The following is a 14,787-nucleotide window of genomic DNA, read 5'->3' as shown; positions in this document are numbered from 1 at the left end:
TCTGTTTAAGTGGCCATACTACCTGAGATTAGCTCTGCTAACGCATTCTTGGATACTGACAGGTTAAGTTTTTTCCTAATATCCTCGTTTTTAATATGATATTGGCATTGATGGCATCTGTCCATGCCCCTAATCTTTCTCAGGACTTTCATATCTGCTGTCTCTAGTCTTTTGTCAAGTGTTCTACTTCTGACCCAGCTCTCAGATCCATAAGTTAAAACTGGTTTGAACTCTGTCTTGCATACAGCTAATTTAATGTTACGACTAATTTCTCTCTTATTCCATATGAATTTATCCTGTCATATAGGAATTGACTTCCTATCATGCCAGTTTTGTTGATTCTGTTGTCTATTTCTATATTTAATTTATCATCTTCACTAAAAATCGCACCTAAGTAGCGGAAATGTTTTGCGTGTTCCAAAGGTTCTCCATTCACAATGCAGTTGATATTTTCAATGCTTGTGCCTATTTTCATTGTCTTTGTCCTGTTATTGCTGACCTTCATACCATATCTATTACAACAGTTATTCAATTTAGTCAGGAAATTTTGCAGACTTGTAGTGGATTTATTTAGAAGTATAACATCATCCGCATAAAGCAAAGAGCTAACATTAACATCTCCAATTTTGATATTAGGTTTAAATACCACTTTCCTTCATAATGTGATCCATATAGATAATAAATAACAGAGGGGATAATGTACATGTCTGACACCAGATTTAACCATGAAACCATCTTCCTGTACTTCCTTCAATTCTAACTGCTGACTCACAACTCAAATAAAGACTAAGTATTGCTTGATATAATGCCCCATTGACAACATGTAACTGTAGCGTATTGAATAGCTTCTCTCTTGGCACCTTGTCATATGCCTTTTCCAGATCTACAAAACTTAAATACAGATCTTTGTTATATTTCCATGCTTTCTCGACTATTTGTCGTAAAGTGAAGATCTGATTCTGACAGCCTCTATTTGGCCTGAATCCCACTTCCACAATTTTTCTCAACCGTTTCTCAAGTATACTTGCATAAATCTGAGAAACACTACTGAGTGTTTCTTACCAGAAACACTCAGTAGTTAAATACCTCTGTAATTTTCACATTCAGTTTTATTTCCCTTTTTATATATGGCTGCTATGAAAGCTCTACTCCAATCATTAGGAATTTGTCCCTCTGTCCAGGCCTTTTGAATTATGCAATGCAGCCACTGTAAGACTTTTATACCTCCATACTTCAGCATTTCTGGTCGAATATTACCTAATTCTGCTGCTTTTCCACATTTCAAGCCTTTGATGGCTTTTTTCTATTTCAAGTATAGATATGTATTCCTGACTGTATACCTGTTGCTTGTTTCTTATCACTGTACTATTACTGCTTGTTTCATTTAGCAATTTTTCGAATTAATTACTCCATACTTCAAGGATATCTTTTTCTCCAGTTTACATGTCACCTTTATCATCTCTTATTCCTTTTATAACACTCTTTCGTCCATTTCTGAGCTTCTTCAACAACCTTGAAGAATATCTTGCCATCTTCTTGATATTTATTTTCTATGTCTTCCCATGACTTTTGTTTAGCTAGTTTTACACAGTGTTTAGCCTTCTTACATTTGTCTCTGTATTCTCTAACTCAAGCTGACTTATTTGCCAGGAACTTTTGATATGCTTTCTTCTTTTCCTTCACTGCCTCTTTAACTTCCTGTGTCCACCATGGAGTTCTGATTTTTCTATCCTTGAAGACAACCTCACCACATGTCTCTCTGGCTGAATCAATCAAAGTTTTCTTCAAGGCTTGCGACTAAATCTCCAAGGTTTGGTTCCTGTTCTGCAACTCTTATTTTTTCTTCAATAATCTTCGTGTATTCTAGTCTACAGTTCACATCTGAAAGCTGCTCAACTTTTATTTGCTTTAAAACTTTCTTAGATGTTCTTCTTTTCAAAATGAAATTCAATTTTATCCTGCTGAAGACTAAATGGTGATTACTTCCAATTTCAAATCCTCTGTACACTCTGGTGTCCTGCACCAGAAAGAAAACATCACTATCAACAATAACATAATCAGTGAGAATTTTCTTATTCCTTGCTTCATCTCTCCATGTGAATATGTGCACATTTTTATGTTGGAACATGGTGTTAGTAATAACTAGTCCATGTCCTGAGCAAAAATCCAACAGGCATTTGCTATTATTATTAGCTTTGCTCTTTTCTGCAAATTTTCCCCAAGATATTTTTCTATGTCTGACAATCATTTCCTACTCTGTCTGCACGGTTAGCCTAGTGGCTATGCGCTTGCAGCCATATGCCTGGGTAAAAGGAGTGTCCAAGGTTTGATTCTCGTCGACAATGTCAAGAGCTTAAGGATCTTCCTCAGCCATAGCCAAGTCAGCCGGTCTTGGGCATGAACAACAGGGTTTTCCCCCCAGTTTATCTGGGTTTTTTCATCCCGTAAGCAGGCAAACCAGCCCTGTGAACACACACGGATACAGTCAGGAATACTTAAGACATTCCCTCCATCCATAGATCTGAATTCATTTTAGAAATTATGGACTTTACAACCATGTTATAAATAACTCTTTTAATATCCCAATGTTTCGGTTTGGTTCCTGTATGCAGGACAAGCTAAGTTACATTACCTACAGTAAGCTAGAGAAACAATGAATTGATCATAAGTTATTCTACTGGCATGACCTCTAGTGAAGAAAAAAAAATTATTTATAAACTACATGAAGCTAAATTCTATTTCTGATAGCGTAATAAACATTCTTTCTTACAGATAGTTTTCTTTCAGTAACAATGATGTCCTGCTTTTAGTATTACAATTGTTATTTTTGATTTAGGATCCTGGATTTTCTATAGTCCTGTTTACAGTTGCTTTTAGAGAGGAAGGTTCCGTGGGTCGAATATATGCCTTCCATATGTTTGAGATTTTTAGACCATCGTTATTGTTCAGATTGGGGTGGTTGGTAATAATCTCACAGGCTTCCTTGAATTTGCATTCATACCATGTTTTGGTGATGTAGACAACTAGTGCTTTTCCAGTCAATTCTACATAAGATGTTCAGGGCATGATCTGAAAGGCCAGCTTCACCATAATTATTATATTTGATGTGTCTTTTATGTCCTTTTTGTCTGATAGGAATTGTGCATCCTGTTTCTCCTATATATGGTATGTGACAAGTGCAATAAATATGGTATACTCCAGGGTGGGCAGCAGAGGGAGTGGGTCTTTGGATGAGTTGAGTAAGCTTTTTAATTTTGCAGGAGGTTTAAAGGTGGCTTTGAGGTTGTATTTTTGTAGTATTCTGTTTATTTTATCTGATGTTCCTTTAATGTAAGGAATGGTTATAGTATTATTGTAGTCTGGTATGTCTTTGTTTTTTATTGAGGTTTTGTAGAGAATTTTGTTAATATTGTTGTGGCTGTATCCATTTTTTTGAAAAGTATTGCTGATAACGTTAAATTCGTCTTTCATTGCCTGTTCACTGGAGCAGATCTTCAGAGCCCTGTTTTTTTAGAGTATTAATGACACCTAGTTTTTGTGTTGGGTACAAATAAGTCTCATTGTCCAGTTCCCATTCTCATATTTGCTCACATCACTCTACTTGAGACTGCCTGCCATTCAAGAAGATTAGCCTCATATTTTGTGTTGAATACTATGGCTACTCCTTCTTTTCCTGGATTGTCATTTCCTGAATATAACATTTTGTATTTATTGCTCAGAAAGATCTCACCAGTTTTTGTCTGTTTTGTTTCAGTCACCCTTATTTATGTCGATCTGGTACTTATCTAATTCTTCAGCTAGCTCCATTTCTTTGCTATTCAGGCTTCTTATGTTGATAGTACCAATCTTTAACTCTGGTGATGTTGAGTTGGGATGTTTTCAGATTTGTTCCAGTAGCTGACTTTTCGCTGTTTGCCCTGGTTCCCTGGAAAAACAACTGGGGCCTTGTTTAACCTGGCAATGCCCCAGCCAGCATGAAATTCTGTCATGTTGTACCATCATTTTGTATTTTGGTTTAAACCAATAAGAATACAATTTGGTCGGCTAAATCCAAAATTGCCAGCTCATCCCCGTTCGTTCAGTATCCAATTAGATACCTAACAGGATGCACAAGAAGGTGAGGATTGGACATTAGGTCAGAAGCCCTGGTTGGTTCTCCGCATTCCTTTAAAGTTCATGTGGAGGTCTCCTCTCAGTTATACAGCTTTGACCCTTAAGCACCCCAGGAAAGTGAAAAACAAATTTGACCATGGAAAAGAAGAACAGAAATCATCGAGATCATCTCGCATGGTACCATTATAATACTTACAGACAAAAAGTAGGGAGAGTTGTTTCATCACCAGCAAAATGGTGTGTTCTGTGGGTGATGATTCTCTCACATGATTATGGTGAGAGTTGTCCAAAAAAATTTAACCTGTACCATATACTTAGTAGGAGATCTTCCAGCTTGGTCTGTTGGCTCCTACACAAAGTTGTTCAGCTCCCTAGAGATATCTGCACAACAAAAATAGTAATAAATAATTTGTCTTTTGTCTTGCATAAAAGGAATTAACTCGCATATTAAATACAAAAATGATTCAGCAACCATGGAGGTCATTTCTATTCAGTGTGAATTTAATTTTAGGCATATGAAGTAAGTTAGAATTTAAAAAATACAATAAAAATATAGATGTGTACCTAGTCTAGTCGTAAATACTGTTACAACTTGCACAGTGCATACATTTTTAATATATCAGTAAATCATTTAGAGCTTTCAGCACATACAAATCACATGTATAATGTGCATACACAATATGCCCATTAAGTAATGAGACAATTATTATATCAAAACAAAGAACAATATTTGGAATTGTCAATTACACAGATTCAAAATAATTTCCCTCCAACTCCACACAACGTTTACATCTATCGTATGGTGTTTGAAGGTACGGTGGAAGTCCTGAATAAAAACCTCCTTCGGTATCAGGGTCACATTACATTGGATGTCCTCAGTGTCGCTGAAGCGCTCCCTTTCATGGCTTCATCTTTGGAGAGAGGAAATGGTCTGTGAGAACCAAATGGGAGGTGCAGGTATTCAATCACACAGATTGACTTTGTAGCCAGAAACTGCTTCACAGACAGCGCAGTGTGTATGCAACAGAAACCAATTGTTGTTGTGGAACAGTTCTTTCCTGGCACATTGCATGTGGGCATACAGACACTGCATTACTCCTAAATAATACTGCCTGTTCACTGTGGTGCCCTGAGGAACAAATTTATGTGGATAATTCCATTTCATTTTATATGTTCATTGGACATCCACAGATGCCGTATGGTCACTCTGATGCTAGGTGATGCGCCACACCAGCCCTCGCCATGTAGCCCTATTCTACACTTTCTGGAGGCTTCAATTCTCTGAAGATCAGTCACTCTATACACACACCATTCATCCATTTCATTGACAGTCTTCTCCTTCCACTTTTTTCCAAGAACTTGACCTTCTATTACTGTTCTGAGAAGTGCTCCTTCCATCCTTTCAATGTATCCAAAATATTTTAACTTTCTTCTGTCAAAATCCATAAGGAGCCTTAAAATTCTACTGATCTTTTCTAACACCCATTCATTTGTATGCCTTTCAGTATATGATATCCTCAACAACCTTCTGTAACACCACATCTCAAAAGCAGCTATTCTTTTCTTATCTGATTTCTTTAGGTTCCAAGTCTCACATCCATAAGTCACCGTTGGAAAAACAACTGCATGCAAAGTCCCCTTTGTTCCCATGGAGATAGATCCATCCTTCCAGATTTTAGACAAGTTTCTGACTGTTGTTTTAGCCTTCCTAATCTTCTTCTGAACAGTAATTCTTCACATTAATAATGGATCCCAGGTACTCAAACTTGCTGACTTCCTCAGTTGTTTCTCAAGAGCTTCCCTGTTTGTATTTCCTTTGAGAATCATAATCTTTGTCTTGCTAGGATTGAGTTGAAGTCCTCTGTCATTACTAATCTTATTAACTTTATCAAGAATTTGTTCTAGTTCTTCTTTGTCATTACAGAGGAGTACGATATCATCGGCATACCTCAGATTACTGATTAATCTACCACCTATCCTAATTCCTGTCTTGAGCTTATTCAGTGCTTCACACATGATGTTCTCCACATATATACTAAACAAGTGAGGAGAAAGTGTGTTAGTGTGTTGAGGAAAACCCATTCTTTTCATTACTTTCCACAGTTTCACATGCTGAACACAGTCAAAAGCTTTAGAGTAGTCTAAGAAACACATTACCACAGGGAGTCTAAATTCCTTATATTTTTCTATGATCTGTCTAAGGCAAAGGATCTAATCTCTAGTGCCCTTACCTTTCCTAAAACCTGCTTGCTTCTCAGGCATCTCTGCTCAACTTTGGCCTCAATCCTATTTAGCATGATCTTTAATCAAATTTTGCTTGCATGAGATATTAAACTAATAATTCTATAATTCTTGCAAGCCTTCATATCTCCCTTCTTATGTAGTGGTATGAAAACTGACTTCTTTCAGTCTCTAGGCCATAATCCTGTCTCCCATATCCTTGTAATCAATCTATGAAACACTCTTATTCCCTCCCATCCCCTGTGACCTTAATTTACTCTACTGGGATTCCATCTGCACCTGGGACCTTATTGCTGTTAAGCTGCTTAACTGCTCCTTCAACTTCATGCCTAAGTGAAAAAGGTTCCAAATCAGAATTTTCCTGGTGAGAGGGCTCCTCCAAATTTTCTTTATCCACTCTATTGTATAGTTCCTCACAGTATTCTTTCCATCGGCTTTTGATTTCCAATTCTTCTGTTAGTAATGCTTCATCCTGTCTTTCATGACATTCAGTTTGGGGTTAAATTTGTGCTTTAGATCACGAACTAAATAAAACATTTTTTTATAATTGTGCCTCCTCATCTGGAACTCTATCTCTTCACATTTATTAGTATAGAACTTTTCTGTGTCCTGCTTGATGGCTCTTCTGACTTCTCTATGTAATCTCTTATATTCTTCAGTCCCTGTATCTCTCTGTTTTTCCAACTGTCTTCTTTTGATTAGTTTCCATGTTGAATCTGATATCCATGGGTCTCTTGGTCTTCTTATTGGGCCGAGATACTTCTTGGCTATATCCTGTATTATCACCTTGACTCCTTTCCAAAGCATTTCTGTTGAGTTCTTCTCATTGGTCTTCAAAAAATCATCCAGCCAAGTTGATGTTTCTTCTGTGAATCCACTAGGAATTACTCTAACATCCAGTTTAGTGGGATGTGCCTGACTTGGAAGTTTTTGGAGTCTTAGCCTTACTTTGACTCTTACTAGCTGATGGTCTGTACCACAGTCTGCTCCAGGACAAGTAAGCACATCAGAGTTTCTTGTCTTCCACCACTGGAGAGCCAGTGGTGGAAGACAAGTTAAATGCAAAAGTGGGAAAGATACTCTTTCCCACTTTTGCATTTAAGTCTCCCAAGATGTAAAGTATGTCTCTGCTTGGTAGGTAGTCCAAAACAGTCTAAGTTTTCATAGAATTCATCAGTCTCTTCTTCAGGCCTATCCATGTGGGGGTGCATAAACTACCATGATTAATACATTGGTAGGCAAGCCTTGAATCTAATAGAAAGTATTCTATCATTAGCACAGTTATAACCAAGAAGCTTCTTTCATGAGCTGTCTTCAGTATCACAGCTACCTCCATGATGCTTTGAGTTACCACCTGAGTAAACAACTAGCTTACCATCCTGTCTTTTGAAGTGACCTTCTCCATTCCCTCTGGTCTCTGTAATTCCCAGGATGTCAATTTTATACCTATCCATCTCTTTACAGACAATCTCAAGAGTACTCATCTGTAGACCCCGAACATTCCATGTGCCTATGTAAAATTCCCTTCTAAAATTAATCCTGTACCTTCTGTGTTGCTCATTCACAATATAACTGACTTGGAGACTGTAATATACTTCTTGAACAGGACACTCTGCCTAAGCCCTGAACTTGGCTCTGATTATTCTGCACAATGACTGATGTAGCATGAGATGTATTAAGGCACAACCACATTAGCATTTTGGAGTGAAGTCATTGCAAGAAGAAAGTGGTAGGGTGCATGGGCCCTTTCCACATAAGATAAGATGAAATAGCAAAATAGGAAAGATTTACCCCTAGCCTTTGAATACTCTAATAGCATTGGGGGAAAGGAGCAAGAAGAGGAGAAAGAAAAAAGGGGCGGGACCAGTCTACAGATAATATAACAGATGTGTATTACATGAAGTTAGGCATGGTCCAGCATCAGTTACCACGGGTTTGCCAAGCCCGTACTCACTAAAGTGAGCCCTTGAGGAGCTGTCTTAATATTGAAAATCAATATACAATTTAAGCTGATTAAGTTATAACTTGATATTTGCTTTACATGAGTTGCTTTCTGCAAGTGAACCTGTTACAAATATTAGAACAAATTTAGTTTTGTGTTACAATAAAGTCATCTATTGTGTGCATATAGCAATGTTGGTGGGCAGATCAATTTTTTTTTTTTTTTTTAACATGAAAGGTCCTAGCCATCACTACTGCTAAATCTAGCACATTTAAATGTTCATGCTATAGAAAAATTCATTTGTTCAGAAAGAATGAAAAATCAACCTATTCCTGAATAGGAATGAATTTTAGACATGTTTACATATTTTCACAACTGGGATACTTGTAGAGACTAACACGTTCACATCAGGTTCCTTAGTATCCCATAATGCAAAGAGCACACCTCCAGGGAGTCCACAGACTCATCGAGAGAGGGCATCTGCTCTACAACACTCTGTTTCCACAACTCGCTCAATCCACAAACTACAATGAACCGCAACTGCACTACCACCACTACTTTCACAGACAATCACAAACATCCATGCTCATGCCAGGATTTGAACGCATAGTTTTTTGGCTGGAGAGCGGATACACTAACCACTCGGCTAACCAGGCGGGCAAATATTATTATTACGCGACACCTCCAGGGAGTCCAACGATTCATCAAGGGAGGGCACTTACTCTACAAATCTCTATCTCCACCACTCAATCCACCAACTACGATGAACTGCTACTACCATCATCATCTACCACTACTAGTATTTTCACAATCACAAAAATCCATGCCCACGACAGGATTCAAAACTGCAGCCTTTTGGCTGGAGAGCAGATATGCTAACCACTCAGCCAACCAGGCCGGCAAATATATAATGCATTGAAAAGCATTTGACCTTTGAGTCTCAGTAGGAATTGATAAAGGGAGGGATGCAAAGTATTACTAAAACAACTTAGTTTATGCTATGACTTTCTATAGAATTATTTAAGCTTTAAATGGCATTTATAAACAAATGTTTATAATCTTCCCATGACTTAAATACTGCTTGGCTTTATTTTTAAATTTTCCTCTCAGAGCACACTTGCTAACCAATTAAGGTTCATAAACTTTAAAATTTGTATAAGTATAGCACTTCTTTAAGTTGCTTGAATGATTTAAATACATTTCAATAAGATTCCAGTTTATGCTGTTACATCAAATCTTGCACAAATATCTTAGAATATTTGTATTTATTCACATGAAGAAGAAATATAGTAGATATCCATCTAGAAAGTGAGACCAAATAAGCCCAGTCAGTTCTTTGCCTTTCTTACAAGACTGTAAAAGTCCTAGTTATCTAGAATAAGCTTTAGAGCAAATTCAGTTGTGACCTGAGCAAAAGATCTAAAGTTTTTTTTTTCAGTATTCAAAAAAGTAAACTCATTTTGCTGTATAAACCTGATCTTTAAAAAAAAAAAGGATAAAAATGGCCATTGTCTTGATACGTGATTTTTGCAACCTTACTTTCTTCTGCCTGGGATGTTCCATGCCATTCCATACTCTGGCATTTCATTTCTTGAGCAAATTGAAAGCACCAACTTTCATCACCAGTGCAATTCTTTGCAACACATCATGATCTTACATGGATGAAATTTTGACAACATGCAACTTGGTGCTCTCTCTGTTCATGTGTCAACATGTGCAGCACAAACCTTGAACAAATCTTTCTCTTGTACAAATCCCTTTCTAAGATTAATCTGGCAATTTCCTTACTGACACCAAGCTGTACAGTGAGTAGACTAGTGGTAATTCGCCTGTCATAGTCAACAATTTCCATAGTTTTCACCACATTTTTATTTGTTCAGGCAGAAACTGTCCGTCCACAGTGTGGTTCATCCTCCAGAGACTTCCTCCGATCTTTAAACATTAAAAACCAGCAGAACACCTGTTCACAGCTCAGACAGTCATCGCCATAAACTTTTTTAAGGTCTTGGTACTATTCGGTAGCAATTTTTACTAATTTACAGTAAACTTTTATCACAGCTCTTTGCTACATGATTCTCCATTTGCACACTCTTACTTCAGTGGTTGTCACACAAAAACTGTTACATTACCCAACTCGAAAGTTGCACCTGTGATTGCAATAAACTCTAGTGGTCAAAACCATAAATACATTTGTTACTTTTATTCAAAGGGCTGTCCTGTAAAAAATCAATCTCATTGCTTAACAGGCACGCTGTGCATAACAGCACTCAATGTTCAAAATGTCCCCCCCCCCTTTTGCCCATACTTGAAGTCTGTGAAGCCACATATCAATGGTGGCATGCACTACTCACTCAGGCTACTCACTAGCATGGTGTCTTGATATACTTTGGCAGAGGTTTAGACCCCTTTCTCACACAACTTGGATGCCCCTGATATATCACCCCCCCCCTTCCAAACAATCACTGACATGGTATGATGACCTCTCTGAATCCTGGGTGCTATGGCACATGCTGTGTGAGCATCCAGGGCATATACATGATATATCAGATTATCAGTTAACACACGTGACACCAGTTCTCTGCAAAACTTTCATCTCTTGCAATATCACTTCCTACATTCTCACAGGATTATAGCAGAGTCATGCCTTCACAAGCTGTTGCATCCTAACACAGAATCTTTGACCTGTTCTTTGGTGGTCAGCTGCATCTTTTGTATTGTTATAATGGTTAATCATCCAATACATAAACATCCTACCCATCCTGAGTGTTTTTAGTATGTTAAAAATAACAGGTGGCTAAATTCCAGCCTTGTGAAGTGCTATTACAGCTACACATTTCTCGTAATCTCCTCACTGCATGTTAACATGTACAGCTAGACAACTCTCTCTCTACTGATTAACATGCAAATGTTGGCTGTGCATAGCACCATTAACAGAACTGAGCTTGCACAATTTTGTGGGCAGCACAAGGTTTTTATTATTATTTATTATTATTTGTCACCTCCAAGGAGTCCAAAGATTTATCGAGGGAGGGCATCTACCCTACAGTTCTGCTTCCACCACTCACAATCCACCAATTGACTGCAACTACACCAATGCCATCTACCGCCGACTGCCACATATTTCCACAGAGAATTGCAAACATCCATGCCCACAGCAGGATTCGAACCCGCAGCCTCTTGACTGGAGAGCACACACACTAACTACTCAGCCACAGGTTGTGCAGAAGTTGTAACAGTATTTATGGGAAGATTGTGTATGTGTTCATACTATATTAAAATTTTAAAAAATGGTAAATTGGAACAAGGTTTTTTGTTTTTTTAAAAATCATCTTTTACTTTTATATTTCAGTGCTGGAGTAGGAAGAACTGGGTGTTTCATTGTAATAGATTCCATGTTGGAACGAATCAAGCATGAAAATACTGTAGATATTTATGGTCATGTAACATGCTTGAGAGCACAAAGAAACTATATGGTACAAACAGAAGATCAGTATATATTTACACATGATTCTGTACTTGAAGCTGTGATAGCCGGCAACACTGAAGTGCCTGCCCGTAATCTGTACTCTCACATTCAGCAGTTAATGCAGCCTGCTCATGGAGAAAACTGTACTGGATTAGAGCTAGAATTTAGAGTATGTAAACATATCAGTTTCTTTCTGACATTCTTATTAATGCTTATAATTGTTTGAAATTAATTAATATAATCAATTTCTTTAAAATAATTTCTTATTGTAGTATATATCTAATATTTGCTAGAAAGAATATGTTTTCCCTGTTAATTAGAATGTTATCTTTTTTTTGTTTGTTTGTTTTAAGAAAGAAAGTAATTAAAATATGTATGTTATAATGTTGTTGTTGCTAATTAGAAAATTTTCAAATTATCATTATAATTTGATTTATTAAACGGGAATATAATCTCTTCAGATCTTTAATTTAAGATATAAAATAAGTGAGTAAAATAAAGATTATAAATGAATAAAAATTAGCAATTTTTATTTATTTTATTTTATTTTCATTTATTTTCTTGTTCTATGTCATGAAAGCTTCAGTATTATATTGTTTTGGGATTAGTAGCATATATTACTGATGGTGAACTCCATCTTTTCCTGAAAATGTTTGTATTTACTTCTTCTAGCCATAACTTTAGGTAATTTTTAATTGAGTTCAGAACGTTTGATTCTGAAAAATGGAAGAATTTCCTCCGAATTATCCCAAATTAGTCAAATCTGTCAGGACACTAGTATTATCAGATCTTATTTCAGTCTTCTAAGGGACCAATTATAACTGAATCAGTCTATCTAGATCTTGGGCTTCGTTGTCTTTTCCTGTTTCTTGACATCAAATATCTGTTTCGCTAACTTTTCCTTTCTTATTCCATTTAACTGGCCCTACCGCCTGAGATTAGCTCTGCTTACACATTTCTGAATGCTAACAATGACAAGTTCCTTCCTGATATCAACATTTTTAATATAATTCTGCCATTAATCTGTTCACTCCCATAATTTTTCTCAGAACTTCCATATTTTTGATTTCCAGTCTTTGATCAATTGTTTTATTTCTAACACAGCTCTCAGATCTAAATTGGTTTGGATCTGAGAGCTGTGCAAAGTTCAAATTAGTTTGAACACATTGGTTATGGGCTAGTGATTGCACAATATAAAGTCCCTCCCAGCTGGGCCATCCCCACCTCCTGTAGTATAGCCTGTTTCCACAAATAGGGCTCCATTGGGGCCACCTTAAATGCATATCTTCCTTAGTTATGAGAAAATGCCAACTAGACCTCTAGGTGGTAGATATCTTTCATCACATGATGAAACATCGCCACCCTGCTTTTCAGAAGTGTGAAATAGCTACTGCCAAGTTTGATCCCCAAAGTAGGACCTCTGGCTTCTGTTAATGCCCTCTTTTTTTTTTTCCCCACATGCAGTGCAAGTAATGGCCTGCTGGGCATGCTGAACACACTGTTATTATTCAACTAGGGAGCCCTCAAATGAAGTTTCTGCTTCATTTGAGGGTACAGCAATAAAACACTTTTCTGCAGGCTGGCCACTGGATAAGTACATGAAGCTGTCGGAGGCTTCCCGATCAGCTAGTGAATAATCCTGCCACTGCTTAATCTGTCAGGTGGTGTAGGGAAGGAGATTGAGTTAGTGGTATGCATGGGGCACTGTCCAAGGCCACAAGACCAGATTCCAGTTCAAGGCCTTGGACTGGAATCTGGCCACTCCTCCATGTGTGAGTTATTTACACAAGACTCTCATTCCTGCTCATTATGCTTCCTGAATCAACAACTCTAACATGAAAGACAATCACAAATACTAGCCTTTTAACTGGGGATGTTAAAAAATCTCCCATAAAAAATTTAAAAAATTAAAAATACAAAAAAAAATGGAAAAAAGTAATAAAAATATGCCATTCTTCCAATAAAAAAATACTTCCACATCCGTTTCCACAACATTCGGTGATATACATGTCCATTTACAGTTATCAAAACCTGATCTCCTTTTCCTAACAGAACATTAATTGGCATCCTGTCCTCCACAGCCTACCTCAGCTGTCCCAACTACATTCTGCAAAAAGGGAGGAACATGTGCTTTTATAAAATATACTTTTGCAAAGGCTTATCCAACCTGGCAAAAAAAAAAAAAAAAAAAAAAAAAAAACCTGACTCAAGATTTCCTTACCTGACTTCATAGCCTTCATTTGATGCCTTTGCTCCCCTAACTGACAACCATGCTGCTCTTTTTGACTGCTTATTACTAAAAATTGATTTCATTCAAACTCAAATTACAATTACTCAAATTGTGAGTTTGTCTTTCTAGGGGACTTTCACTCCATAACACAAACTGCTTCTCTACTCCAACTTCATAGTTCAAATCAGAAGGGAAGCTGAATCGTTGGCCTTCAGTCCTTTCACAAATAGTTAACCAACTAACTAGAATAAAATACAATCCTCATTATTCTTCCAACACTCTGCACTTTTTCTTAACTAGCTCACCCTCCAAATACACTGTAGATGTCTGCTCTTCCCTTGGCAACTCTGACTACAATCTTATTCAAGTCTCCTCCCAGCCAGTCTCAGCCTCATGCCTGTGGCTCTACAATTGTGCCAATTTGGATTACCTCTGGAGTTTTTATGCCTCACAGTGAGATTACTGCTTTTGCCTTCCCAATCCATCTGCACCGAACTAATCCTCGCTGAAATGAGAGCCTTCATTACCCATTCCAAACCCCAGACCTATATCCAAACACTGTTTCTCACAAAAATACATCTCTAAAGTCTATGATAAAAATATAACATATACTCAGTGGCTTAAATTAAAATTTTCAGCTTACAGAATAGCCTGAAACAAGTGTAAAAAAAAGTTATCAGTGATTCTAAAGCAGACTTCATATGAATGAAATGCAATAAACTTGCCTCCTGCTCAATGGGCAGTGGACCCTTCTGTAGTCCCTTGATAAGGTTGTTTGGCATAACTTCTGCCCTT

General features: G+C 37.3%; 1 protein-coding gene across 8 annotated transcripts in view; it reads left to right on the top strand.

Annotated features, from left to right (window-relative positions):
- Window positions 1–14,787, top strand: part of LOC150094422 (tyrosine-protein phosphatase Lar-like) — a 1,380,317-nt gene that overhangs the window by 1,258,834 nt on the left and 106,696 nt on the right. For all 8 annotated transcript variants that reach the window (XM_090412197.1, XM_090412199.1, XM_090412204.1 and 5 more), the window contains one exon: window positions 11,646–11,931. In XM_090412197.1, the coding sequence (XP_090268323.1) occupies window positions 11,646–11,931 (286 nt within the window). The remainder of the gene's footprint in view (window positions 1–11,645; window positions 11,932–14,787) is intronic.

The sequence above is a fragment of the Typopeltis vanoorti genome, chromosome 22, assembly GCF_054136105.1.
Source record: "Typopeltis vanoorti isolate ZY-2024b chromosome 22, IOZ_Tvanoo_1.0, whole genome shotgun sequence".
Classification (NCBI taxonomy): domain Eukaryota; kingdom Metazoa; phylum Arthropoda; class Arachnida; order Uropygi; family Thelyphonidae; genus Typopeltis; species Typopeltis vanoorti.
This window is presented reverse-complemented; position numbering and strand designations above follow the sequence as displayed.